At 60.3% G+C, this 27,456-nt stretch overlaps 1 protein-coding gene and 1 long non-coding RNA gene across 11 annotated transcripts in view; one reads left to right on the top strand and one right to left on the bottom strand.

The window, feature by feature from the left end:
* Positions 1–27,456, bottom strand: part of CACNA1C (calcium voltage-gated channel subunit alpha1 C) — a 485,400-nt gene that overhangs the window by 42,640 nt on the left and 415,304 nt on the right. For 4 of the 10 annotated variants that reach the window (XM_073789178.1, XM_073789180.1, XM_033867261.2 and 1 more), the window contains exons 23-31: positions 25,876–25,963; positions 25,265–25,372; positions 24,250–24,302; positions 23,792–23,938; positions 22,393–22,594; positions 20,930–21,088; positions 20,392–20,502; positions 7,182–7,265; positions 6,636–6,719 (exon numbers count right to left, since the gene is read on the bottom strand). In XM_073789178.1, coding sequence (XP_073645279.1) covers positions 6,636–6,719; positions 7,182–7,265; positions 20,392–20,502; positions 20,930–21,088; positions 22,393–22,594; positions 23,792–23,938; positions 24,250–24,302; positions 25,265–25,372; positions 25,876–25,963 — 1,036 coding nt within the window. The remainder of the gene's footprint in view (positions 1–6,635; positions 6,720–7,181; positions 7,266–20,391; positions 20,503–20,929; positions 21,089–22,392; positions 22,595–23,791; positions 23,939–24,249; positions 24,303–25,264; positions 25,373–25,875; positions 25,964–27,456) is intronic. The other 6 variants (XM_073789179.1, XM_073789182.1, XM_033867259.2 and 3 more) reach the window with 3 other exon arrangements.
* Positions 8,661–17,495, top strand: LOC141275924 (uncharacterized). Its single transcript, XR_012324586.1, has 3 exons — positions 8,661–8,708; positions 10,942–11,001; positions 17,348–17,495. It is a non-coding gene; the product is annotated as an uncharacterized lncRNA (long non-coding RNA).

Here is a 27,456-nt window from a genome sequence, read left to right as displayed (position 1 = left end):
GTGTTTCGGGGCCTGCTGAAATGAGCTCCCTCACTTCCCCCACGAGCTCAGGGAATATTCGAGGTCCCTCTGCTTTAGACGCTCTCTGGCAACACCCCGGCAGCTGGCTCAGCTGGGGACAAGTGACACCCACTGCCTGGATGGATGGCCGTCTGGCTGAACCAGGGCTGTGTCCTGACAGCATCCTTCAGTCCAGTCCTCTGATTTAGGGGAAAGGAGAGGGTTGTATGAGGACAGAAGAGGTGAGAATGAGGGAGGAAAGGAAAGAAAATTAGGGGACGGGAGGTGGAGGGGTCTCGGTCAGAAGGCGGAGGGCATGAGGGGCCCCGTTGGGTCCCGGCTGTTGCGACACCGGACAGCCGGGAGAAAACCATTAGAAACGGGTTCCAGGGGCCTTTCGGGTCAGGCCTGCAGGACCCTCCTCCAGGCCACTGCTTTGGGGCAGCCTGCGGTCCAGCACGCGGGCCTCGCTCTGCAGGCAGAGCCCGGGCTCTGCAGATGGCTCCCCGCGCCCTGCTGGGGTGCGGCTGGGCGAGCGGGGCTCTGCTCAACCCCTCAGGGCCAACTTCCTTCCCAAGCAGAGGAGAAACTACCCTTTAGGACGACGGGGGGCCGGGCCCCTCCTCACTCACATCCACGCTCTAGACACCACCTCTAGGTCGAGTCTTACCTTCATCCCTTTAAAGGCAGAGTTTCTTTTGGGGGCGGCGGTACCGAGTCAGTACGGCCCTCGTGTGAACAAGGCACATTGGTGGCTTCATTTGTTGGGGGCGTGGGAGTGGAGGTGGTGCTGAGAAGGGGCGGGACTGGAGCAGCGGGGGAGGGACCAGCAGAGGGAAACAGGTGGGGAGGACGGGGGCACAGGAATGTGGCAAGGGTCACAGCTGCTCCACCTGGCTTGGCCTGACACCACCAGTGCTGACTGAACCGAGGCCCCGACGTGCGTCCCAGATGCTCCAGGCGGAGGCACGTCCCAGCCGTCCCACCTGCCCCCTCGCCCCCACCCCTTCTCCCCTCCGCCTGCTCTCTCCTCCGTCCAGAGTGCAGGGAAGGGGCTGCCCCACACGTCCTGCGCTCTTGTCCTCCAAGCCCCATGGCCCAGGGCCCAGGCGTCCGAGCATCCCCTGGAGTCCTCAGGCCTGGAGAAGTTCGGCTGAGCTGCGCTGCCTGGGGTCCCACGGCTGGGAGCGCCTGCGTGGGGCTCGTGAGTGCAGGGCCCCTGCCAGCCTGCCCGCGGAAGTGCAGGAGTCAGTTCTCCCACAGGGACGGACTCGAATCCCGCTCTCGCCACCTGTTAGCTGCACGGCCTTGGCAAACCCTGAGCAAGCTGGGCCCCTCCCAGGGATGTGACGTGTGGTGGCCCTGGCCTGGCGCCCCCCGAGGGCAGCATGCTGCCCCCCACCCCTGCCGAGCTCCTCACGAGACCCCAGCCAGGACCGCGTCACTTCACCCCGCCGTCCTGCTCAGCCGCTCTGCAGCCCTGCGCTAGTTCTCTGTCTGTGTCCACGCAAGTCCCCGTCCACTGAACCTGCCTGGAGGCCCTCGGCCGCGTCCTGTTCCCACCTGAGGGTCCCTGGGGCCTTCTCTCTGGAGAGTTTCTAGGTGACGACTTAGACGCCACGGCTCTCGGGTGGTCCACACGTGGGCCTGCCGGGAGGCGAGGGCGTCACTGTCAGAAGGCGTCCAGTGCAGAGCTGGTGGGGGGCACTCTGGCCCACCTCAGGCCCCCGCCGCTGCACTCAAGGACGGCCAGCCCCAAGGCGGGTCGTGCTGTCAGTCCCGTGGCCGCCTCGTCCGCGACTGGGGACACGTGTGTCCGTGATGAGGGCTCTGGGCGTCCCAGCACTCCCTGTCGTGCAGGGGTGGGGAGGGGTAACTGGGGGCTGCCGGGGGCCACTTCTGGCACCCCAGGAGCTTCCACTGACATCACAGGGTTACATCACTAGGTTTTCCTTCTGGAAAACAGAATTTCAGACTCAAGGGATAAAGGAGGAGCAGGGAGCTTCCTAGGGGACATGACGCTGACTGCACAGACGGAGGAGAAGGCAGCGCGTCCAGAGGGGACGGGGTGGCCGGGCTGTGGCCACGGACGCAGGATCCAGCGTGACTGCGGAGCCCCGGGTCTCCCCCGGTCACCTCGGAGGGTCCAAGGGCATCTCCCAGAGTGAGCCGGAGGTCAAGGAGGCCCCGAGCACGGCGGCCCCAGCTCAGCCCCCCATTTCTCCTCTTCCCTCAGCTGTTCACCTGTCCCGGCCTGGAATACCGTCGCTGTGCTGCTGATTCCATGTCTGACCGCAGACCGGGCGTCTGTTGTCCACCTGACATCACTGCTGGGCAGTCGAGTACACAGCCCCCCCCCCCACCCCCGAGCCTCCTCCTCTTCGTGCAAACGGGCCTCGCCTCCCACCTTCCTGCCGACGCCGGCTCCATCCTCCCCGGCTTGGCCAGGACCCCACGGCTCCCTGGGAGCCCTCCTCCTCTGGCGCCCACATCCAGGCTGTCAGGAGAGGCCGTGGGTCCTGCTCGCAGAGCACACTGAGAATCTGACCGTTTTCACTACGTCTGCTGCAACTCCGTCCCCTCCCACCTGGATGGCTGCGTCCACCTTCCAAATGGTGGAGGGCTTTGCCCTTGACTCCCGCAGGGGGTCCCCGGACCACGGACACCTCTTCTCAAAGGTGCCCGAGTCTCCGCCTCCCGCTCAGGCGAAGGCCCAAAGCTGCTCTCCTCCCTGACCACCGCACCCTGCGCGTCCTGCCCGAAAGCTCCTCTCCCGGGATCCACAAGGGCATCGCCTCGCTTCCCTCAGGTCTTCGCTTTCTTCAAATTCCCCTCCTCAGTACAGCTCGTCTTGCAGAGAACGGCACCGGCCTCCACGGCTCCCTGCTCCTCCGACCCCTCCCCTGGCGCTTCTCGGCTCTCCACGTACTGCACCATTTCCTTATTTTCTGTGTCCGAACATCTCCCAGCCTTAGGACACCAGCTCCCAAGGGCGGGCTTTTGTTTGGTCCGTAATGGATCCCAGGTGCCCGGCACCAGAAGGGGAGGCTCCAGGAAGGGACAATTGTTCCTGGGGTCGCTGGGGAATCCACTTCCCAAGGCAGGGCGCCAGAGCCTAGCAGAGGCAGGAGGACGGAGCTGTTTGAGGAGAGATGACTCTGGACGTGGGGAATGTTTGGAGGGCGGCTGGGATGCACACAGCAGGTGGGGAGGGCAACGAGAGCTGGTCTCTGTAGGCTAATTGTCAAAGATGACGGGTTACAGGTGGAGAGCCTCAGGGATCCCTGACACTGGAACGGAACGTTTGTCTGCAAAAGGAGGTCTTGTGACAACAGTAAGACTAGAAAATTCGGGGAGGCCTGGAGCTGAGCTCTTGGCCCAGTGAGCGTCCAGACCCATAACCTGCCTATGGCTGGAAGGCAGAACCATACGGTGGAGGGTCCTGCCTCTGAGAAGAAGCGTTGTTGACCCTATAACTTGTCCCACAATCCTGGCTACCGTCGGGGTGCAGGGCCATGTCCGTGCTTGTGGGACAGGCTCATCTTGGCTTGAGTCGTGGGCAGTGGTCAGTGAGCTTGCTTTGATCCGGCTGGACCCATTGACCAAGAGTTCGAGTGTATCCGGGAACGAGGGCTGTGACATCTGTGCTTGGCTGGTGTGTCAGCAGGGGGGTTGGAAAGATCGTCCTTTGCTTGGGTGCCACGGTCTCTCCCCTTTAACAGCGCTGTACAGTTTTTTTATTTTTATTTATTTATTTTTTGGGCTGCATTGGGTCTTCTTGCTGCACACAGGCTTTCTCTAATTGCGGAGAGCGGGGGCTACTCTTTGTTGCTGTGCGTGGGCTTCTCATTGCAGTGGCTTCTCTTGTTGTGGAGCATGGGCTCTAGGTGCACAGGCTTCAGTAGTTGTGGCACACGGGCTCAGTAGTTGTGGCACGCGGGCTCAGTAGTTGTGGCGCACGGGCTTAGTTGCTCTGCGGCACGTGGGATCTTCCTGGACCAGGGCTCGAACCCGTGTCCCCTGCATCGGCAGGCGGATTCTCAACCACTGCGCCACCAGGCAAGTCCCAACAGTGCCGTACAGTTTACGGCCGGTTTTTAAATGGATGCTCTTAGTTGAGCTTCAAAACCCAGCCCCGTAAATCCTCATGTTCCTCGGATCGGTGGGGGCTGGGGAGGAGGGAGAAGCAGGACTCAGGCACTCGATCTGACCCTGGTCCAGCCTTCTCCTCCAGCCCCTGCCTGGGACGATGACGCAGGTGTCCTTTCTGGATGTGTGGGAGGGGGTGGGAAACAGTCGGGGTCTCTGGACACCTCCTCTGCTCTGCATGACACACGCTGTCCCCGTTTTTATCTCCAGACAACCCTTCGTGTGACTTTTCACAAACTCCTCAATCTGGAGAGTGAAGAGCATCTCCATGTGGGCGAAGGATACTGGGAGGAATTGGAGGGGCTTCCCAACTGGAAGCGGGGCTGGGCTGATAACTTCTTGTTTAGAAAATAAAAAACCTCCCGTGGTTCTTTAAAGATACAGACTATGGAACGTAAGGGCTGAACCAATCCCGGCCGGCAGGAGTCCGCGAGAAGAGGCTGAGATGCACGTGTTCATCAAAAGGCGTCGTGGACTGAACAGACAGGAATGCTGGCCCCCGCCCCGGGAGGCCTGGCTCCAGCCGAGGGGCAGCAAAGGCACGGGCACGCTCCATCCTCACTGTGCATCGGCCAACGGGGGTGCTCATTCGCGTCTGTCAAGCTCAGGCTCACGGCACACAAGCTGGGCGCCGAGGCGAATTGTAAATGGAAACTGTTGTACAAATGGACGGTCTGTATGTGACTCCACGTGCCGTTCCTGGGGTCCTGCACCACCCCCAATTCCAACAGTCACTTTCTGGGGTAGAAATTTTATACTCTAGAATTTTTTTCCTTTGTCTTTGTTTTTCTTTAAAAATAGCAGTGATTTGAAAGAAAACGGCCGGCTGAGCGATGGCGTGGGCCTGGCCAACAGTGAGCACCCCAGAGGACCCTGGGACTGAGGTGGGTCCTCTGCACCCAGGGAGCTGCCTGCTGTCACCCTCCTGTGGGTCCCTGCCATCGGCCCCAAGTCCCCTGGCATGGTTCCCCACAGGGACCCACCCTCCAGACGCAGGCAGATCCTGCCCTTCCCTGGTCTCCCCCTCGGGCCCCTCGGGCCGAGCACAGGCCCTGGCCGGTGGATACTTGTAGGTAGGGACGTGACAGCTCCTGGGATACAACTTGGGGTCCATCCAGCCACTTGGGGGGGCAGTGCCAAGGGAGGGGAGGCATGGGGTCTGAGTGGGGAGCTTGGTTTCCTTGTGTTCCAATGATTCAATGGCAGAGGTCAAGGGAGTGTACATACGTACGTACACACACGTACACACGTACGTACACACTCACACACACACACACACACACACACACACACAGACACCCCGCGAGACAAAGACGACCCTGGGGGATCCCCGAGACAGGGGCAATCGAATCTATGCTACGGGGCGAGCAGGGAGGGGGCCAGGTTGACGGGGGGACACAGGGAGAGCAGAACAGCCTCCTCCCAACGTCCACCCGCTCGAAGGGGGCAGACAGGACTTCTGATCAGCGGAAGCAGGACATATAATAACATCAGTTCAACCGACTGGCAGCCGACTACAGGGTGGAGGGGGCAGGTAAGGACAAGGGCGGGGGACGGTGGCGGTCGTGGGGTGCTTCTGACACCTTAGATCAGAGCTCTAGAGCATCTGCTCCGCGCTGCTATTCAATGGTTCAGTGCACCAACATCTGTGCAAACATTACCAAGTCTCTTAATCAAGGAAAAATCCTGACAAAACACTAAACCACACATGTTAAAAACCAACCGCAAGAGGGCTTGCCTATGGATAACGAGAGAAGACTGAACATGCTGGGGAGCAGAGGGACGTGTGCAGGGGCTAGAGGGACTGTCTAGGAGGGGCAGCTCCCGGGGGCAGGTGCAGGAGGTCTTGGAGCCGGGGTGGTGGTGGTGAGGGGAGAACCAGGCAGGGGCAAGGCTGGTCCTCTGGGGCAGGTTCACCTGGGGCCAGGTGCTCCCACAGCAAGTTGCAGGGCGGGGGGGCGGAGGAGCCCTCTCCAGAAAAGAGGGGTGTGGGCTGTTCTCCCCCGCCTCTCAGTGGAGGGGCTGTTTTAGCGTGAATACGATGGGCTGACAGTGCCGGCCAAGTGCGAGCCGTCACCCGTGGTCCTCGGGAGAGCTCATTTCCCGGATGCTGGGAGTGGGAAGGGGCTGCGCTGGCAGCTGCCCAGCGGTTGTAAACACCCTTCCACCGTCTCACTCTGGGATCCCAGGGCTGCATCCTCCTAGACAGTGTGTGTCATGCTAGGCCAATTGCCAAGGGGGAAGGAAAGGAGGCAGCGATCAAAACTTAGAAGGAAAGGGGGCCTAGCTCGTTCCAAACGTTAAAGAAAACAGAATAAAAACATTTCGAAGTAAAGCAACGAGAAAGAAAATCCTTTCAACCAATTTAAACAAACCAACCAGAATAACTTAGTGGGAATAAGGAGCTGGGAGGAAGCGGCAAGGAGAGAGCAACGGGGTGAGCGCGGGGCGGGCGCGGCGTCGCGGGGCGGGACGCCGGTACTTACGTTTACCTCGGTGATGGCTATGTCAACAATGCTACCAACAACAATCAAGGCGTCAAACGTGTTCCATGCATCACAGAAATAGTGCTGCATGGGGCAGAGGGGCCAAGGGAGGGAGACAGGAGGAAAAACCAACAACAAAGAAAAACGAAACAAAAGGAAGAGGAAAATGAAAAAAAAAAAGCATGAAAGAAAGGAGAGAAGAGGAAAAAAATGAGAAAAGAAAGAGGTTATGTGGGCATACTGGACCCTCTTACCACTCCACAGTTCTGGAGGTGCACACCTGGCACCCGGTGCTCGCCGAGCCTGACAAAAGCCGGGTTAGTCGGGGCGGGGGGGCCGGGCGGGGGTCCTGGAGGAGGAGACGCCCCGGCCGCCCCTTGTCCGGCCCGGCAGAGTGGGGACAGTGCGGGGGCTCACGTCCCCCAGGACGGCGGCAGGTGCAAGAGAAAGCATGACTGGCGGGGGTAAAACAGGAAAACCAAACAATGAACCGGAGGAGGTGAAGAGGGAGGGACACGGAGGCGTCCTGGGCAGAATCATACTCACATTCGTCTCACTGAGAATGACGTCAATTACGCTGCCAATTACGATGAGGCAGTCAAAGACATTCCAGGGGTCACTAAAGTGGCCCTACACGGGGCGGCAGGACGGGAGTGAAAAGGAAGGTCAGACAGACAGGAACAGAGCACCGCCGTGGGCCGCACCGTCGCTGCCGAGTCCGAGCGGGGCGGGGTCCTCCCCCTCCAGCCCCAGCCCCCTCGCCACCCGCCCTACTTCCCCAGCCCCTCCCAGGCCTCCAGCGCCTCCTAGGAGGCCTGCCTGCAGGGAGGGAGGGAGGGAAGGGGGGGGCCCTCGCGGGGTGGTCTGGGAATTAGCAGGCGGCCATTGGTGTGGTCCAGGCACAGCCAGGCCCTCTGGGCTCAGGGGTGAGCCGTGTGACGCTCGTGACAGTGAGGGGACCATGGCCTCAGAGCAGCATCTACAAGGTCACCCTCGTGGCAGCCCTGGACGGGCCCGGTGCCTCTGGACGGAGGCTTTCCTCCCTGAAAGGGGACGGAGGCCAGGCCAGTCCCAAGGTTTGGTGACGTGGGAGGTGACCCTAGACCGGCTCTCGGGGCAGGGGTGTCTCTGAAGCACCGCCACGCTCAGCTGCATCATTCTGACTCAGGATCCTGCTGAAGCGGCCCCCGCGAGAGTGAGGTTCTCACAGCCTTTGCTGCAGACTGGGTGGGGCTCGGGGGCTGTGGTGTCCCGGGGGAGCGATCAGGGTGCTGACCCCACTCCTTTGTCCTGCACACGTGGAGTTTGTTTGTTTTATACCATATTTGGGGAAGGGAACAGAGGAATGTTTCTCAAAGACTTTTTCAAAGTTCATGGACAACTGGTCAACCAAGGGCTGTCCCCTTCCTGTGACGGTTCTTGGAGTCCTGGGTGGGCAGGCTCTCTGCAAAGAGAGGGCGGGTTCTTAGGTCTGGACCACTGCCTCTCAGAGTGCAGGGGAAAGGGAGCAATGCTCTGTGACACACAGATGTTCAGGAGCCCCGGGAACCACACAGCCGTCCTCCCCAGGGGTGGAGCGGGGAGGGCCCAGCACCGAGGGCATCTGTCTTTCCGTAAGAAAGGACATCTGCCCCTTTGGTTCTTCAAGGGATGCCCCAGCCTCTGAGCCACGAGGTGGGGCTTCCAGGAGATGCACTTCTGAGGTTGGTGAGGAGGTAAGAAAGCATCGGGCTGGCCTCTTAGAGTCTGCCCGGTCCCTCTCCCTGGCCCTCCTGGGGCGGCCAACTCTTGCTGTCTATTTCTGAGTCCCAGGAGGCTGTGCTCTCCCATTTCTTCCCGACTCCCTCCAGCTCCCTGACCACTCCACCCCCACCCTTCCTAGCCATGCCCCCTCTCAGATGGATCACAAGACATGTTGTCCCAGGGCTGTTATTCTTAGTGTGGAGGTCAGGTCGCAGGGAAAGGGACCTCTCGGTTCCCAGGCCTTTCTGCCAAAAAAAAAAAGCAGAAATGCCACTGTGGAGACTCTGGGCAGCCCGGTGGGGAGCAGAGGCCGGCCAGGGCATGGGTGAGGTGAGCGTCACTTGAAACCCTTTCTGGCTTCCCAGAGTATTTTTCTGAATATCCCGGAGCCTTTGGGGGCACCGAGAGGCTTCTCTCTCCCATTCGAGTCACGTGCTGTGAGCGGGAACGAACCGACCCCCTCCAGGGTCCTCCCGTGGCATCACAGGGCACGTGGAGAGCACTGGTTTTGAGGGCAAAGAGTGAAGACCCCGTGCCAACGACAAATACGCGTGTGCTTTAACATCAGGTTTTGGGAAACACTGGGGGACTATCTCTAGAGAGGAAAACCATCTCTGTGGGTAGAGCTGTTTCGGGAGGGAAGGGGAGGGGGTGTCCAGGAAGAGGAAGGAGGGAAGCAGGAACCAGAGGAGAGTCCAGGACGCCCGCATCCAGCCTAGAAAACGCAGTGGCAAATCGTTATTCGGGCCTGGGGGGCGAGAGGAGGAGAGAGGTCGGGGGGCGTCTCGGCGCTCAAGGAGAGGGGAGGGGCTGGCATCTGCTCGTTCACCACAGGGACCTGGAACAGATGGGGGAGTTGGCCTCGGTCCACAGCGTGGATGAGGCGAGAGACAGAAAGGGAGAAGGCAGGCAGAGGCGAGGCAGACGAGCGGTTAACAGCTGGCGAGCTCCGGAAGGAGCCTGGCCCCCAGGGACCCTGCAACCCTCACCCACCCCATGCACCGCCTGTCATCCCCACTCTTGCGCTCTTCTGTGTTCGTGCACAGGACGGGCAGGCCCGCCCCAGTGCTCTGCGGCCGGCGGCTTCCGCTGGGTCGCCTGGCCTCACCCGCCCCCTTGCCCTCCACCCGCTGTGCTGCTGGCGCATTTGGTTGGCCCCTCTGTCCTGTGGGCCCGGGGCCAAGGCCTCCACTGGCCGCAGAGCCCCACCAGTTCCCGCCCGGAGGAGGTTTACACACGGCCCACGGTGCGGGGGGTGACAGGGTCCCTTTAAGAGGCAGCTTCCCCCTGCCCTGTCCACCCCCTTCCTGCCCCGTCAACCCTCCAAGCTGGACCATGAACACAGTTTCAGATCCAGCTGTCAGCGCCTCCTCCCAGCCGTCCACACCCATCCCAGAAGCACGCTGACACCCTCCAGGGGGCTCGACAGGTTGCCGAGGGACACACCTGGCCAATTCCCCAAGTGGGCAGGGCCCGGGAGGAAGGTCGCCCCCTGTTGTCAGTGCAAGAGCTGTGTCCTCTCTCTCCGTCACACACATGCACACACACACACACACTCGCACACACACCTGTTGTCACCCATCTCCTCGACTGCTGGAAACCATGGGTGACATGGGTTTGGGGAGTATGATGGAGGAAATAGAATGGGAAAACAATCATAGACTTGTTTTCTCGAAATCAGGCTGACCTCCAGGTCATACCTGTCACTCGTTCTTTCTCTGGTAGAAGTCAGGGATAGCGAAAGGGGCTCTGGGCTCTCCCTGAAGTGGGGAACCAAACCTCTCAGTGTCCAGATCCTCAGAGCCAGGCAGGGCTGCCCACGCAGGGGCGGATGGCGTTTTGGGGGAAGACTTTCTCTCGCCACCTCTAACCCTGCAGGGTAAGTGGGTCCCCAGCCTCAGGAGGTCTCGTGCGTGTCCCCCTGGGCTGAAAGGCAAGCGCCCCGCTGGGAACAATCCCTTCTCCAGAGGGCGCCGACCCTCTGCTCACTGGCTGCCACGGCAGAAGAGACGTGGACCAAATCGATCCTAGGCTCAGCACAACGTGACTAGGAAAGGACGCTGCTGCCCAGCACCCATAATGCACTTCACCTGCACGAGAACTTCGGATTTTCCTCTCTTGGATTATCTGTGCCCTGACTCACTCCACCCCTGGAGCTGTTCCGAGCTGGAAGAGGTGGTGTAGTGGTTAAGGGTGTGACCCGCAGAGGCAGGTGTCCGGGTTCGAGTCCTCCATCTAGCACTTACTGGCTGGGTGACCTTGAGCAGATAACCGCACCTCTCTGTGCCCCAGTTTCCCCCTATGACACGGCGACCTGTGGGTTATGGTAGGAATGACACAAGTGAAGGGCCTGCACCTGTAGGAAGCCCAGTGAGTTCCAGCAACTGCCACGGCTGCTGGAGCTGGTCCGTCCCCTTCTAGGGAGGCCAGACGCACAGGGTCAGCTTTGGGGGTGGGACTGAGCAGTGGGGAAGGCAAGGCTCAGGAATGTGGAAGGAGGAGGGGGAACGTGAAGGTTCCAGAATCCCAAGCTCCCTTCAGTGGGTCTCATCTTGAATCCTAGTGAGGACTGCCTGTCCTGAGATTCTCGGATGAAATCCAGCATCACTTGAGATTGGTGACCGTAAGTAAGCTGTCCTGGCTAGCTTCTGTCAAACTCAGGTCCACACAGATAGTGAACTGCCAGGTTCCTAGAAACCACTATGCCTCCCAGGGAGACCCAGGCCCCTTTTGCTCTGGCTGGAGGGCTGGGAGGAGAGGAGTGGGCTGCCAGGTGGGCCCACATCCTGTCTCTGGTCCCGAGAGCAGGCCTGCTGCTGGGAGGTCCAGGCACACGCCCTGGCCCTGAATTCGGGACTCTCAGCCCCTTCCCCGCCCAGAGCAGAGTCAACACAAGCTTTGAAACAGGACGGTGGTGAGAGGGGTCCACAGGCGTCTACACACCTGGGACTGTGCTGCATTGCCGGCTTTCTTCTCCTCGCCATCCCCTCCCGCGCGGCTTCCTTATCTACCTCTGACGGGTCCAGCAGAGAGAAGGCAAGGAACACAGAGGAGGTGACCGGACGCTCTTCCTGGTGGGGAAGCTGACTGGACTTTGTCCGGGTCTCTGCCCCAAGACTGTTCCCTTCCAGGGACACATGGGGCCCCAGAGATCGACGTGGCGGGGGGGGGGCGGCCCTGGGTGGAGGCTGGACGTGGAGCTGCTGGAAGCAGAAAGGGCCACCTGGGGGAGGCGGGGCCTAGAATGGAGTGGGCAGACGGCGTGTGCTTGGCCAGGGAAGGGGGCCCAGCCGAGTAAGGGCCCTGCTGGCGTGAGCTGGGAGGCTGTGCCTGGTTCCGGGTCGTGGGACGGGGAGATGGGAGGTGGTGGGTGCAGCCGGCGGCTGAGTGTCGTCACACAGAGATAATAGAAACTGTATGACGTTAGGATGTCATTCAGACGTAACAGTAATTGAGGAAATCACTGGCATCTAGTGGGGCGGCATGACTGGTGCACAGCTGTCCCCGGCCCCTGGCAGCTCCCACCCTGTGACGTGCCCCTTCAGAAGCCCTGGAGCCCCCCAGCAGACAGCCCGGGACGGGGGCGGGCGGGGCAAAGGGCAGCAGCAGACAGGGGCCGGGGTCAAGGAGACCCTGGGCGGGTGGCGGTGATGGGGCCGCACTCCAGTAGTTAGAGGAGTGCACACTTGGAAGCGGACATTGCTCTCGTTTCTCCTTTGGAATTAAGCTTTTTTCTCCCCAGGAAGGTTTCAAAGGCCCTCAGTCATTTATCTCACCAAGACGTAACGGGTGCTTCTGGGTGCCTGGAAGTGCACAGATGTGGGCAGAGCGTGAGCCCAACCTGACCTGCCGCCTCCCACGGGGTGAGGGGACAGGGGGTCGGCTGGGCTCCTTTGGGGCCTGGGGAAGGTTTCCTCCGCCCCAGTTGGCACCTGGGTCCACGGCAGGACCCCGCTGCAGGATCGTCCAGGACGAGGGTCCAAGGGGATATGCCTCGAGAGCGGGCAAGGCCGTCTGACACGTGGCAACGTCCGCAGGCACCCCACTTCAAAGGAACACGGGGGGCCCCCTGGAGGCGGGAAGGGGATGCAGAGGACGGCAGCCTTGGTGGGGGCGAGGCGTCATCTGCCCACCTGGAATCTTCTCCCGGCCCATCCCGCAGACTACGCCCCAGGCGGAGTCCCCCAAACCTGACCTGACCATCCCATCCTCGCCCTCCCCCCTTCCCGACGCAAGCCACCTAATGGGCCGGCCCCTCCTTAGCCCCAGGGGGCGTGGCCCACCGCACCCCTGCAGCCTCCACCTGTGCCCACTCTAGAGAACCTGCCCTCAGCTCCAGAGATGCGTCACCAGGCCTGGCCCCTCCTGTGTCAGACAGAGTGACTGCCAGCCTCCAGGGGAGGGGAGGCGGGCCCAGCTCATGCAGCCTTGCCGGGACTGTTCCTGCCACCATCGTCTGGGTCTCGGCCCTGCTAGCAGCCCTCCCCCGCCCCTCCCACAGGTCCAGGCTGGCGGGTCTGGACACCACTGCTCACAGGCGCAGGGGGCTCGTCCCCTCCCAGTGACTCTCACGTGGCCGTGTCACCCAGCGTGAATCATCTCCACGTTAAATAATGAAACGCAGCAGCTGCCCTGCCCTCCCCACAAGGGGCCTTTCCACGAGTGCTGGGTTTATTTTTGATCAGACTGACTTCAACGCCCCCCGCCCATCTGGCAGATCACCGGTAAAGGGGGTGCGGGGAACTAAACACAGACGTTTCCCATTATAACTAAGGAATTATAGACATATATATATATTTACATTATGTGTATAGGTGTGAGTTTCCTATACATAAAGATTTAGATTTTCTCTGAATTTTATTTAAGGAAAATTAAGGAAGTAGTACTAAGTATTTATTGCCAAAAGGGAGTTTTGGTTCTCCAGTGATTGAAGCCCACCAGCCTGAAAGAATGTCTAAGTTTCATGCAAGTTCCGAAAAGGAAATATTCTTGCTGGCTCTCGGTGTTTTTAGAGTTGGACTTTCCATGTCGGAAGGAAATAGAAGGAGACATTCACATTTCTAGTGGTAGTTTGAGCTGCGCTGAACCTTGGCCGCTAACCGGCCACCGAGTCCCAGTTTCTGCTACACGTTACCTACTTGCTCCTCAAGCAAACGATCCCTAAATGCTCTTTCAGGACCAGCAGGGCCACCCTCCCCGGGGCCTTTCAGGACCAGCAGGGCCACTCTCCCCGGGGCCTTTCAGGACCAGCAGGGCCACTCTCCCCGGGGCCTTTCAGGACCAGCAGGGCCTCTCTCCCCGGGGCCTTTCAGGACCAGCAGGGCCACTCTCCCCGGGGCCTTTCAGGACCAGCAGGGCCACTCTCCCCGGGGCCTTTCAGGACCAGCAGGGCCACCCTCCCCGGGGCGGACCCGGCCCGCACACCGTGGGGCCTGCCCCCTGCAGATTTCCCAGACGCCCAATGGAATGGTACTGGGGGCCTCTGGGAGGTGATTAGGCCATGAGGGTGGAGCCCTCAGGAACGGGACTGGGGTCCTTGAACAGGGGACCCCACAGAGCTCCCTCGCTCCTTCCACCTGCGAGGACACAGCTGTGAGCGGACGGGGCCCCCTTCATTGGACGTGGCCCTGTGCTCCTATCTGGGACCCCCAGCCTCCAGACCGTGCGAAGTAGATTTCTGCAGTTTGTCCTGGCAGCCGGGCAGACTGAGATGGCCATGACCCCACTCAGGCCCAGCTAAGCCAGCCTCCCCACATTACCGAGGAATGGACGCGGAAAGGACAGCCCTACCTGCCCTCCCTGCTCGTTCGAGGTGATGCTGAGTGGGGAGGTGGGCTTCCTGCTCTGTCTCCAGAATTTCGTCTGTCGGTGGGATCTGGGGGCAGGGGATGATCAAGCAAGAGATAAAGTAAACTTTGTTTTGTAAGAGATAAAGCCTCACAAAAATCTTTGCCCCTTGCAGGAACGTCCGCTTGGTTAAGACTGTTAGGAGGGGAATTAGGGCGAGTGGTACAGCTGGATCCAGAGGTAAAGCTGGAGAGAAAGCAGGTTTTAGCTGCAATGTGGTATCTGGTGAAGACAAAGCCAGTTTCTAGTAGTTTCAGCTTTCCAGACAGGAGACGGAATGGCCCTGGCTGGCATCCTCTCCTGCCGGTCACCCCACTTTCTCCTCCATCTCCTGGTCCTTTACTGGCTCTAAGGAAAGGGTCCTGACGTTCTCTCAGTAGCTCAGGGAGGACTCCCTCCCAGGACCCCAGCCCGATTGCTCCTGCCTACGGGGTCTTCCCGGCACTTGGAAGAGCCCGGCCCTGGTTCCTCTCGCCCCATCTGCCCGGGCTGTCCCGACGGAGCCTACCCTTTGGTGTGGTCCCCGCTGGCCTTCTTCAGGGGGACAGAGGGCAAAGCCGATTTTGGACGTTAAGGAACATCATAGCCTAAACTTGAGTCCCGCTTGAGCGGGAAGGCAGACGGGTCCCTTCCCTCATCAGACGGTCACCTGCTGGGGGGCTCGCCCTGCTTCTCCACCCGCCTGGCCCCTCTCCCAGAGCGGGGGCGGCTCGCTCACCGGGGACAAGGAAACACCAGAGACGGCGGGTCCAGCCTCGGAAGCCCCCTCCCCATCTGCTGGGGCAGGGGTGCCCCTGGGGAGCCCCAAGCTGTCTGGAGGTTGTGCTCATGTGAGAAAGGCTGTCACTAAAGTGGAAGCAGATGCTGGGTCTTCAAGGAAAGAAGGTTCTGGATGTGGACAAAGCTGAGGACAGATGGAAGAACTGGCTGCAGTTTCCTGGCTGGAGACAGTCTCCCTGAAGGCTCCCTGACCCCCCACTCCCACCCATCCTGGCCCCTTCTGCCAGTCCAGCCCTCATCTGTCCCTCTGCCATGGCCCAGGGAAGGAGTCAGCTGGTGATGACTCTTCCTACCTTGACCGTTCACCCCGGAAATCTGTACCGTGTCTCGGGCAACAGTCCTTCCCAAGACAGAAAACCGTCCTAAGGATGGCAGAGGAGACTTTGTTCTGGGGGCACCAGGGTCCAGGACCCTCACGCACAAGCACAGCCAGAAATGCGGGGAAGGCTGCCTTCGCGCTCGGCAAGGCCAAGGCCGTCCACACTCCCAGCTCAGACTTCCTGGCCGAGCACATCGGCCTGGCCCGGCCCCACAGCCTGGTGCTGGCCACTGAACCGCCTGCCTCGGCATCTGCAGCTCCTGGACCCGGGAGGTCCGGGGACGACTGGGGGGCCAGGAGGGGACCCACACGGGGGACGCCGGGCCAGGAGCCGGTCTTACTCTTCCCACAGGGCTCCCACACCTGAGATCACCCACCTGGGTCCATGAAGCCAGAGCAGTTGGGGTGAGGCGGACGGATGGAGGGATGCAGACCCCGCGAGCGGCCTGCGGAGAAGCGGTGTCTAGAGCCCCATGGCCCATTATGGCAGCCGTCGGCCACGTGGCCACACAGATTTGAATTAATTTAAATAAAATTAAGAATCCAGGCCTCGGCTGCATGAGCCAAGGTGCCCAGGAGGCGGGTGGCTGTTCACAGACCGATGGTGGGCACGGAGCGTCTGTATTCCTGCAGACGGTCCTGGCGCTGGTCTGGAGACCGCACGCGTCCCTTGGGTTGAAACGCCTTTGGGCCCCAGTTTCTCCTGCGTCAGGAGCGTCCCCGAGGCTCCAGTTGCTCTTACGCCCAAGAGCCGGGGGCCAGGGGGGCGATGAGTGTTTCCATTTTGGTTCCACTCGCTTTCTGGACTGTTCTCGGCGGGGAGGGCGTGGAAAAGCGTTTTGATCCCAGAGAGCTGTGGGGTCGGGCCCTCCGGGGGCAGAGACGTGGCCGCTCCCTGACTGGGCAGCACCAAGGGGATGGGAAAGTCTCAGAGACAGCTGCCCCCGCTTCCTCACCTGCTAAGGCCCAGGTGAGTCCCCGGGGGGAGGAGGGGGAGTCGGGAATCCTCCCACCTCCCTGGGCCGATCTGCTTCTCTGAGCAGGAGCCTGGGGCCCCTTCTCCCTTCATCACCCGCTGGGTCATGGTCAGCAGCAAGTTCCAGGCACACGATCACCCCACCCCCCAGAGCTGAGCGCGGAGCGTCTGGGGCTGGCCCTGCCCTGGAACCTCCACAGTCACGGAGAGCTGCCCAAAGGGACTGAAGCCTTGGAACCCCCCGGGTCGCCCTATTGACCCTGAAGGACTTGGGTTAAAGTTCAATCTGGAGTTTTAACTGGGATTGTACTGAAGAGAAATGACATCTCTGTAACATTGACTTTCCCAATTCATGAACATGACATATTTCTCCATTTACTGAGTTTTCTTTAACTCCTCTGTGTGAAATTTCACAGACCTTCTGTAAAGATCTTAGAGGGTTTTGGTTAGATTTATTCTTAGGCATTGGAGATATCTATATCTATATCTGTATCTATATATATATATATTTTTTTTTTTTTGCGGTACGCGGGCCTCTCACTGTTGTGGCCTCTCCCACTGCGGAGCACAGGCTCTGGACGCACAGGCTCAGTGGCCATGGCTCACGGGCCCAGCCACTCCACGGCATGTGGGATCTTCCCGGACTGGGGCTCGAACCCGTGTCCCCTGCATCGGCAGGCGGACTCCCAACCACTACGCCACCAGGGAAGCCCAGGCATTGGATATTTTTCAGTGCTTATCATAAACTGCATCTTAAAAGTTTTTTCCTGTCTTTGCTGATAAATTTCTGTTCATGATAGGAGGACAGTCCAGCTACTTAGTTAACTTCAGACGATTCTATGCGAAACCTTTTCATGCTGACCAGCTTGGTCCTGCACAGTCTCGTGGGGCCCAGGGAAATGTCCAGGGCAGTCCTCCGCTCGGGGAGAAATTCCCTCTGGCCATTAGGTGTCCAAGACACTCCTGTCACCTGCCCCATTCTTCAGACAGAATGTGAATTTTAGGAGCAGAGCAGGGATTTACTTGAGTCCATTTATTTTCCATAAGGTGGCGAGCAGAACAGATGGAAATGAAGACCGAGAACATCAATTACCATGAGGACAACGAAAGAACGGGGCCAAACTACAAACCGACCGACTGACCAGCCAACCAACCACAGAGACCAAGGGACAGAGCAGGAAGCCCAGCAGGCCAACCTCAGACACCTGATGTTAGGACTGATGGCAATCCCTGCGTCCTTACTGCCTACTGTCCTTCCTCAGCTGACGCTCGCAGGTGCAAACTCACTCGTGGCACAAACACACGATCACATTAGGAGCACCGGTTCTAGGGCCAGATCCAGCTAGATATTTCCACCAGGGCTTCAAGTACTTTCTTTCTTTAAAAATTTATTTATTTATCTATTTTTGGCTGTGTTGGGTCTTCATTGCTGCACACGGGCTTTTCTCTAGTTGCGGCGAGCGGGGGCTACTCTTCATTGCGGTGCGTGGGCTTCTCATTGTGGTGGTTTCTCTTGTTGTGGAGCACGGGCTCTAGGCGCACGGGCTTCAGTAGTTGTGGCACATGGGCTCAGTAGTTGTGGTGCACGGGCTTAGGTGCTCCGCAGCACATGGGATCTTCCCGGACCGGGGCTCGAACCCGTGTCCCCTGCATTGGCAGGCAGATTCTTAACCACTGCACCACCAGGCAAGTCCCCTCAAGTACTTTCTGGTTTGGTTATCTTCCTGGAAATTCTGGGGATGCTTCTCTTGGAGTCTACTCCTTAACGAGAATCCAGGAACCCCACTCTCCTCCCAACTGGACAGGCTTGTTTGGCTGGCCAGGCCGGGGACCCTCCCCCTCTGCTGCCAGAAGCCCCGGCAGGGTATTCCCAGAAAAGGTCCATTTCCCTTTTTCTTTATGCCAGACAGACCCTGGCATGTGTGAAATGCAGATGGCCCCAGGATGGCTCTCTTACTTCTCTGGAAAAGTTTCTCCTATTTCATCCCATCTTCTCACAACAGAAAACTAGAGATGGAGGAAGTTGGGTGCTTTATGGTTTAGAGCACCCTACCTGGCTGCTTCCCGGGAAACGGGCTTTTGCTCCTGGGTGTGCAGGATTCAGGGAGAGTGTTTTCCAGGCAGAGGCCCCTGCAGGTGTCACTGCCACGTGCTCCCTAGGGCAGGTTTGCCCAGTGCGTCTCCTGAGCTCGGGAGCCTGACTCAGGAAGTCCCCTGCAGGGCCCTGGAGCCGGCGTCAGGCATCATCTGAAACACGTCTGAGTCAACGTGGAATGACTCAAGGCTTTGAAATATGTAAACTGTATGTCTCACAAAACTGGGGGAAAATGATGCCGGTTTCCCTCCTGGAGGCTGTCGTCTGAGCCGGAAGCTCAGCCCCAGCGCGGCCCGGCCGCCCGGCCTCCCCGCCTCCCCAGGGCACGCTGCTGCGGGCTGTGAGCCTGCCGGCTCCTGGGCGGCATGGCTGGGAATAGGACCGCAGGGGACCCCACAGAAGGTGGCCAGGGACATTCCATGGTCTCCTCTGCCCCTAAATGGGACAGGTCTTGGAAGGGAAAGTGAGACAGCGTTTATTTGCTGCTCTGGAGGAGACAGGAAAACACCACTGTTATCACCAAACGGCATTCATTAGGGGTCTTATTCTCTGAAAATCAGCCAGGTTCCCAGGCGTTCTCAGTGAGAGAGGAAGACTCGGCACGGTAAGAATACGGTCTGTCTTGTCTTTGAAGCCCCTCAAAGGTGGTTTCCCTCTTTCTGGAAAGTTCCCAGCAGAACACCTGGTGTGGGAAGATGCTTGCTAACAGCTCTGTGTGGCGGAAATTACATCGACTACAAAGTCAGACACACCGGCTTCTATTCCCAGTTCTGCCGCTTAATGATGGTGTAATTAATACGCTACTTAATTGCTCTGAGCCTCACTCCCCTCTTCCCCAAGATGAGGAGCTAATGCCTATCTTGAGAGACGTCCTGAGGATTCCACGCGACGAGGTGTGTGTCGCACTGCAGGTTACTGAGAACGGTTGGTAGAATGTTAATTCAGAGAAGACGACGCAGATCCTGGCGCTGAATAGGAATCCGACAGCCAAGGGGCACCCCTCCTGGCCCGGCTAGTCCTGGGGCAGGGGATCGTCTGAATGGAAATGGAATAGAGGGCCAGGGACTCCTGCTTTCCACCCCCCGTTGACCTGTGTTGCATCTGGAAAAACTAGTAACAGTGGGGAAGAGAAGGTTTGGAGAGCTGCCCTGCGCGACCCTCTTAGAAACAATGTGTTCCTTCTCATCGCCCCCCAGAGCTGTGCAGCAGCGGGGAGCCTCCAAGCCCCTGGGATACCCCCTCCGGGGCAGCCGCCCCCTGTGACGCCCAGGTCAGTGGACGCTGGCGATGCTGACCTGTCTACAGGGCCGGAGACGGAACGCCTGCTTGAACCGGGTCACCCTCTGTCCTTGAGGCCCAGGGGCAGGTCGGGTGGGGAGGGCACAGATAATCCAAGTGACAGGGAGCCAACCTGCCCTGCCCTGCCTCACTCAGCCAATGGCTCTAATCTTCTCTCCCAGCCTTTTTTCTAGAAGCTGCTTACAAGTAGCAAAGCAGAGACATTTGCAGGTCCGTCCCGTACTGGAAGGTACAGGGGGCAGTGATGCAGCCCTGAGGTGGGGAAACAGACACCCAGCCCTGAGCAAACGCAGCCCCGGCTCAGCTCTTACAGCCAGGCTCTTAGTCTGCGCGGCGGGCAAAACGGGGAGAGAACAGAGCCCGGGTGGGTCTGGGGGGCTGGGCCTCGAGAGGTTTGGTTTCCAGTCTCTTCTAGATGACGTGCCGGGGGCCGGGGCCATGGTGGGGAGACGAGGACCGTTCTGCCTACCCTGCAAGGAGGTTTGCGCAGGCACGTCCCTGTTCCCTGTGTCCAGACCACGGCCCGGCCCGCGGGCTGAGATTCTGCTTCGAGGAGCTGGCCTGGCTCAAGGCCTGCAGGCTCCGGAGCTGGAACGTTCCTCGTTGGGAGGACACGGTCCGTCGCTGAGCCTCTGCTCCCACTGGCCCCCACCTGTCCCCCGGCACCGTGGGCCAGAGGCCCGTCTCAGAGGCCTACCTTGGGCTTGAAGGCAATGAGCTTCAGAATCATCTCCACCGTGAAGAGGCCGGTGAACAGCATGTTGAGAATGTTCATGGCGATTTTGAACAGGCAGCTCTGCCCGTAGTGCTGCAGGGGCGGGGGCCGTGCATGAGCCGGGGCTCGCTGCTCCCGGCCACCCCTCAGCACTCAGCCTGGGGGGCCGACCACCCCCGTGGGGCCCCGCAGGTCCCTCCCGTCTCTGCCGGCACCGCCAGCGCGGCTGCGCAGAGGCTCGTGCTCCTGCCCTGATGGGGAGACAGCCCCGCCGGCCTCCTGGTCCTCGGGGGGCTCCACCCAGCTCGGCCCCCCGACGGTCACGGCCCCTTCAGGGTCCCCTGTGCTCCACTTCCCTCCCTCCATCTCATCGGCCCAGGATCCTGGGATCCTCCACCCTCGACAAGGGACACTTGTGCTTCTCCAGCTGCCCCCCCGCCCCCGCCCCCTTGGCCAGCGTGACGGTGACACGCCGCCCACGCGCCCACCGGCAGATGCCACGCCGGCCCGCTGGACCGACCTGCATGGCCAGGCAGATGGTGTTCAGCAGGATGAGGACGAACATCAGGTACTCGAAGTAGGTGGAGTTGACCACGTACCACACCTTGTACTGGTGCTGGTTCTTGGGGATGTACCTCCGCAGGGGCCGGGCCTTCAGCGCGTACTCCACGCACTGCCGCTGCGTCGGGGAGACGGGGGTGAGAAACCCGGATGCTGGGGGATGGCAGGGGTGGGGGGTGCAGAGGAAGCTGCACACCCCAGGGGAGGGGTTCTCTGGGGGAGAGACATCGTCTACAGCTCTAGCTCGTTTATAGGTTGAGCTGCTACTTGGACGTGTTTTGATTTTCTATCCCTCCCTCAACGGGGGAGAGACCCTCTCTAGTTAGTCCCATCAGGACGTAGTCAGGGGGTCCGTGTCCCCTCCTTTCCATCTCGGTGATGCCCACTGTGCACTGCAGATGCTCGGTGGCATCTGGTAAATACTGGCTGACTGACTGACAGTCTGTCTTCTCGCTGATGGTTTCCCAGCCACAGACTCTCCTGGGGGCCCGTCTCTCCTCAGTGTTCCTCTCCTGTCCTAAGTCCATCTTCCTTATCTGCCAGGGTCCGCAGACTAGAAGTCACAGCTCACGGCCAGGGGATGGGATCCTGGGCCGACTACACTCCGGCCATCTCTGCGCTGTGCCCGGAGCCCAGGTCAGGACCAGGGTCCCCCAGGCCCTTCTCTCACCCAGCCTCCAAGCCCGACCAGCGCTGTTCTCTCCACTTCTACCGTCACTTCTCGCCTACACTTGCTAATTGGCCTCCCTCTCTCCTGGCTTCCTTACAGTCCAAAGTCCAGGCCCAAGGTGTGGACATCGGAGCTGCAAGGGGTGCAGCGGGCCTGACGGGGGTGCTCCTTACCTAGCAGAGCTCGAGTCCCCCGTGGACGGGACGCATTTCCCGTGGACGCTTTCCGGCCTCCCGACCGCACACCCAGCCTGCCCTCCCGGCCGCGGAGCTCAGCCCAGGGCCAGCGTGGCCGCATCCCTCCTGCTGGAGCCCTTCCCCCCCTCTGCGTGCACAGCCTCTCTGTTCTACAAGAAACCATCTAACAGTGGTTTCTAAGCCGTCCTCTCCCCGCCCCAAACCTCCACCCTCACTGTTCTGGTTTCTTTCCTCTATCAACGGTGCCGCCCCACCCTGGGCACCTCTTGACTCACCGGCTTCTAGGTGTGGGCGAGAGGCTCTTTCACAAAACCCCCCAGACCCACCACCGAGTCTCCCTGAGGAGCTGTTCACAGACCCGGTTGGTGAGCGCGGCTGCAAAGCTGGATCTGCAGGGTCTGCGTCCCTTCTGCCCTTGGGCCTCCAGGAGACACTGGGCGGGGGGCCTGGGGCTCTCTGCCAACCACAGCCTCCCCCGGGGGCCCAAGCTGCAGCCCTCACCCCCGGCCCCTGGCCCCCCGGGGAACCAAGCTGCAGCCCTGCCCCCGGCGGCACCTGGTTCTTGTCCAGCTCGCAGTTCTTGTACTCCTGCTCCCCCTGCTCCTGGAAGGTGACAATGACGAAGCCCACGAAGATGTTCATCATGAAGAAGGCGATGATGATGATGTAGATGATGAAGAAGACGGAGATCTCCACGCGGTAGTTGTAAATGGGGCCCTTGTCCTCCGTGTGGGAGTCGATGGAGCGGTACAGCAGCCTGGGGGGACAGCCCGCGGAGGGCGGTGGCGATGACACCGCTGCTCCGAGCTCCCCGGGGCCGGGGGGGCCGGAGACAGCTCCAGGCCGAGAGTCGGGAGGCCTGCGTTCAAGCCCCAGCTCTGCCTCTTACTGGCTGTGTGACTTGGGCAAACCACTCAACCTCTCTGAGCCTCAGATTCCTTACCTGCAAAGTGGAGACAATAATTCCGGACTTTCCTACCGGGCAGGGTAGTTGATCTAACGTATGTGAAGGTGTTTTGAAACTGGCAGGAGCTGTCTAACTGTGACATGAGTCATGGCCATTGGTTTCAGATGCTGGAGCTACTGGTAAATATTGAGACAGCTTTGCTGCTTCTCTGGCAGAGACCCGGAGGGTTTACAGTGAACATAAAATAAGTCTGAGAACGAGTGTCCACTTAAGATAGAAACACCTGATCAGGAAAAACGCCCCAGGCTCACCCAGATCATCAGCCATGGTCTGGTTTACACTCAGGTGGCCCGTGTCTGCCGCCCAGCTGGGCCGCGGCTACGTGCCCGTCAGGCTGCTTCCTCTCCGGCCTGTTACTCCACACAGCACGTGGCTGTTCTCTAGGTAGCACAGGTATTTTACCATTTAATAACGGTGCCTCTCACCTAAGGTCACGTGCTGTCGTTGACTTAGAAATATCTAGAGTTTCCTGACATTCAGATGATCGTGTCACCGGAATACACACGGGGGCGTGAGGGAAGCAGGTGTCTGTACAGAGATACACGGAGCCCCTCCTGGACAGGCCTGGTGGAGGGGATGCAGCTTATGGGCCACCGGGCTGGTCCAGGCCTGGCAGCACTGCCTCTGCAGGAACTTTCCTCCGCAAATCAGACACAGCTCCCTCCAAGGAGACTGCGGCAGAGGCTAACCAGCGGGCACCTCCGCCGTCTCTACCCACGTCCGTGCCTGCTGGGAACTTCAGTCCTACGGTGACCCAGGGGCCCCTCCACTCCCAGATGCCATGAGGGTGATGACAGGCTTTACTGTGGCTCAGTCTAGCTTGGGGAGGGGAGCTACAAGAAGCTCGTTTTGGGTTGAAGCTCTGAGATCCAGAAGAAGAAGAGTGGTGTTTGGGCGGCAACCACGGCCCGTGGGGAGCCGGAGAAGTATGCTTTCTGGGAACGGTGTGGAGCGGCAGTTGAACCCGGCCCGGAGCTGCGTACTCACTCTGGCCACCCCTCAAAGGTGGAGACGGTGAACAGGGCCATCATAGCCGCCAGGACATTGTCAAAGTCAAACTTGCTGTTCTCCCAGCTGCGGGGCTGGATGATGGGGTGATCCACCTCCCCGTCCTTGTATGTGACGTAGTTCCCCCTGAGGAAGGGAGAAGGGGCTCGTTCTGGGCTCTCCCGTCTCCCCTCAGCCTACCCACCACTGCCTCCTGGCTTGGGGGTGGGATGAAACTGGCTAAGCTTAAACCCAGAGCTCCAGCCGCTGGGAAGATGTCAGGGGTGGAATATTCAGGAACAGATGATCTTACGTGTTACGTCAATAGGACCAGACAACCCGCGGGCAAAAGTGCAGCCACCGCTGCTGTCAGAGACAGAACGGGCCGCCCGTCCTCCCAGGACAAGTCACCAACCGCCTGGAGTCAACCAGCCTGGCTGCCCCCCGGCCGTACTCACTTGCATTCGGCCTCTGTCTGTTTGGAACTGTCCGAGCAGGTGTAGAGCTTGCCCTGGAAGGTGGAAGAGCAAAGTGACTGGAGAAGCTCCTTAATCGAGGGACCAGTCAAAAACCGATCAGTGATCTCGCTGCAGCCAGCTCTGCGCTGGGGTCTCGGGACCAAAGTGTAAGGAGAGCAGAGCCCAGACGGGAAGTCAGGACTCAGAGCGGTCGGTGCACAGACGCGCCCTGGGCTGCAGGCACCCGACCGAAGGGAAGCCCAGACGCGAAGCTGGGCCCACAGGGCAGGTCTGGAGAGGGAGGGGGGACGGGCGGGGCTAGGGGGCTCGGCGGTGGAAGTCAGGGCACGACGACACGGTGAGGGGAGAGCTTCAGGGGGAGAAGGGCAGAAAGAGAAGGGCAGGAACCAGGGACCCGGCCTCCCCGCCGCCGAGGGCCCGCCAGGAGCAGGGCGAGGACCCAGACAAACCGGGGCTCTGCAGCGACCTGGGGGGACTCGGTGCTGTGGTCACAGGGAGCCCCGCGGGCTTAGGTGGGTGACTCACACGGAGGGGGCTGGGCATAGCAGCCCCTCTGCCGTTCTCTACAAGGAAGGGCCGGGCGGTGGTGGAGGTGCGTGCCTCCGCGCTGCTCTCCTCAGGCTGGGGGCTAGCCCTCCTCGGGCCTAGTCCTCCCCTGGTCTGGGAACTAGTTAGTCCTCCCCCGGTCTGGGAACTAGTTAGCTCTCCTTGGGTCTGGGAACTAGTCTTCCTCTGGTCTGGGAACTAGTTAAGTCTTCCTTTGGTCTGGGAACTAGTTAGTCCTCCTCTGGTCTGGGAACTAGTTAGTCCTCCTCTGGTCTGGGAACTAGTCCTCCTCGGGTCTGGAAGCTGGGAGGGGCTGTGGGGAGGCCGCATCCAACCCCAGTGTGACCCAGCACCGTCCCCTCCGTGTCCCCTCTGCCAGCTCCCGTCCAGGTCCCAGAAGCTGGTGGGCGGGAAGGATGGAGGGCCACAGGTCCGGCCGAGACCCCACCTTGAAGAGCTGGACCCCGATGCAGGCGAACATGAACTGCAGCAGCGTGGTGACGATCACGATGTTCCCGATGGTGCGGATGGCCACGAACACGCACTGCACCACGTGCTGCAGGTGGACAGAGGGGTCGGGCCCGGGGCCTGGGCTGAGCCCCCTTGACACGAGCCTCTCAGAGGAGGTGCGGGCAGCCCTTTGCCACGAGCGGGGGAATCAGACTCAAAGGGGCAAAGCGCGCGTCCTCCTAGGTCACGAGGTGATGGAGCCTGGTGAAACCCGCGTCCCACTGGGCTCCAGGAGACCACAGGGACCAAAGCCCCGCTAACCTCCCACGTTCTGGGGGCAGCAGTTCAGGGGTCTCATCGCTACCTGGGGCTCGGGGTAGTGTGTGTGTCTCCTTTTGCGGAAGCTCTGCTGAGAAGCTGGGATTGTGAACGGGGGCCTCTGCTGTGGCTCCGTGTATCACGGACCCGGGATGGGAAGTGGGGCTGAGGTGCTGGCAGGAGGGTCCCGGCTCCGACCCGGGAGCCTGACTGTCGGCCCTGTCTCCCGCCTGCCCGTTGCCTCACGTGGACCCCCAGGCTGAGGCTCCCGCGGAGGCCCGCCCGGCTCACCTTCAGCCCCTTGGCCCTGTTGATGGCCCTCAGGGGTCTCAGCACCCTCAGGACCCGCAAGATCTTCACCACATTGATGGCGCTGGACCTGGGGGAGAGGACGGGCGGGGCTGAGCCTCTCCTGGTCCCGCGGCAGCGGAGGGTGAGCCGCTTCCTGGCAGGAGGTCCCAGCCCAAACGGAGAAACTGGGGAGTCTGCTGGGGACTTCCTCGCCCCAGCACCATTTCCCGTTCTCTTCTCCCACTGCAGGGACCCAGAGCTGGCCAGGGACTTTCTTGTTGGCGAGCAAATCACGGGAAAAGCATTTACCGTGAGCCACTAGCAGTGTAATGTGCTACTCGGGGGGTGTCTACCGTGCCGAGGACACGTGGAGCGACGCAAAGCTCCACCAGACCCCGGCCACTGCGGATACGCTTCCTAACTGTTGGGCCCTCGCTTCTCCATCTGTAAAACGGGGCAGCGATCACCTCACAAGCTTGTTGCAAGGATTAAATGAGAAAACGCACACGAACCATCTAGCAGCCTAACTGGCACATGCAGTGATGTGAACACGTGGTGGCTTTTATTATCATGAACTTGAAGAAATACTGTACGAATGGTGGGACCTTGGGTGGAGGAGATACCTGGTGCTCACCTGCAAACCCAAGTCCCAGCTGGCTGCCCATCACGCTCCCTCTGTGCACAGCACACCCAGGCCTAGAGGCGACGGCTCGGACACCAGACCCCGCGCACCTGGGGCGCCAGGGCCCAGCCGGCTCCCCTGGGAGCACAGGCCACTGCGCCCTCCAGGGGCACGCAGGCCCCTCACCACGGCGGCTGGCGGGCTCTCTGAAGCATCCCTCGCCCTCACCCACTAGCCGCCTTTGGAGAGCCCTTACCCTCCCTGGGACCTAAAACACGTGGTCCCGTCAGCAAGCGCTGACCTCATGCCTCCCGTGTCAGGACGCTGTCCGCTGAGAGTGGGCTGGGGGAAAGCCCTGTGTCTCTGGTTCACGACTCTCTGATCACAAGGGACTCAAAGGGCCGCCCGACCCATCCCAGCATCTCAGGGACAATGGGAGGGATGGAAAGGCCAGACTGAGGGGGGAATCAGGGACGGAAAGGCCAGACTGAGGGGGGCATTCTTGGCTCGAGGGTAAGAGTGATTTAGTGGCAGTGACGGGATTAGACCCACAAGCTCACAGGCAGACAGCCTGGGGTAGAATAAGGATGATCCCAGCAAAGGGTCTCACTCTGAATGCCTCCACCTCCGCTCCTTCCAGGCCGACCACGGGGACAGCCTCGGGACGGAGCCCCAGACGCCTCTGCCCTGCCACTGGGGTGACCCGGGCCGAGTCCCAGGTCCTGACCTCAGTTTTCTGTCTAGAAAACAGTGATAACATCACTGGCCCTGCCTGCCTCATGGGTCCTGTGAGGCTCAGAGAGGAATGTGTACGGAAAGTGCTTTGGAAGTTAAGTACAGGGTTAGCATTACCAGCTGGGAGAATTCAGGAGAAACTAGTAATGAGATTCTTTTAAACTTGAGCACGTTCACAGCCTGGGTTGCAGGTGGAATTGTCCGCAGACCATTTAAAATCCCTC

Source organism: Tursiops truncatus, chromosome 11, assembly GCF_011762595.2.
Source record: "Tursiops truncatus isolate mTurTru1 chromosome 11, mTurTru1.mat.Y, whole genome shotgun sequence".
Classification (NCBI taxonomy): domain Eukaryota; kingdom Metazoa; phylum Chordata; class Mammalia; order Artiodactyla; family Delphinidae; genus Tursiops; species Tursiops truncatus.
Note: the sequence above shows the minus strand (reverse complement) of the source record. Positions and strands in the feature narration are given on the sequence as shown.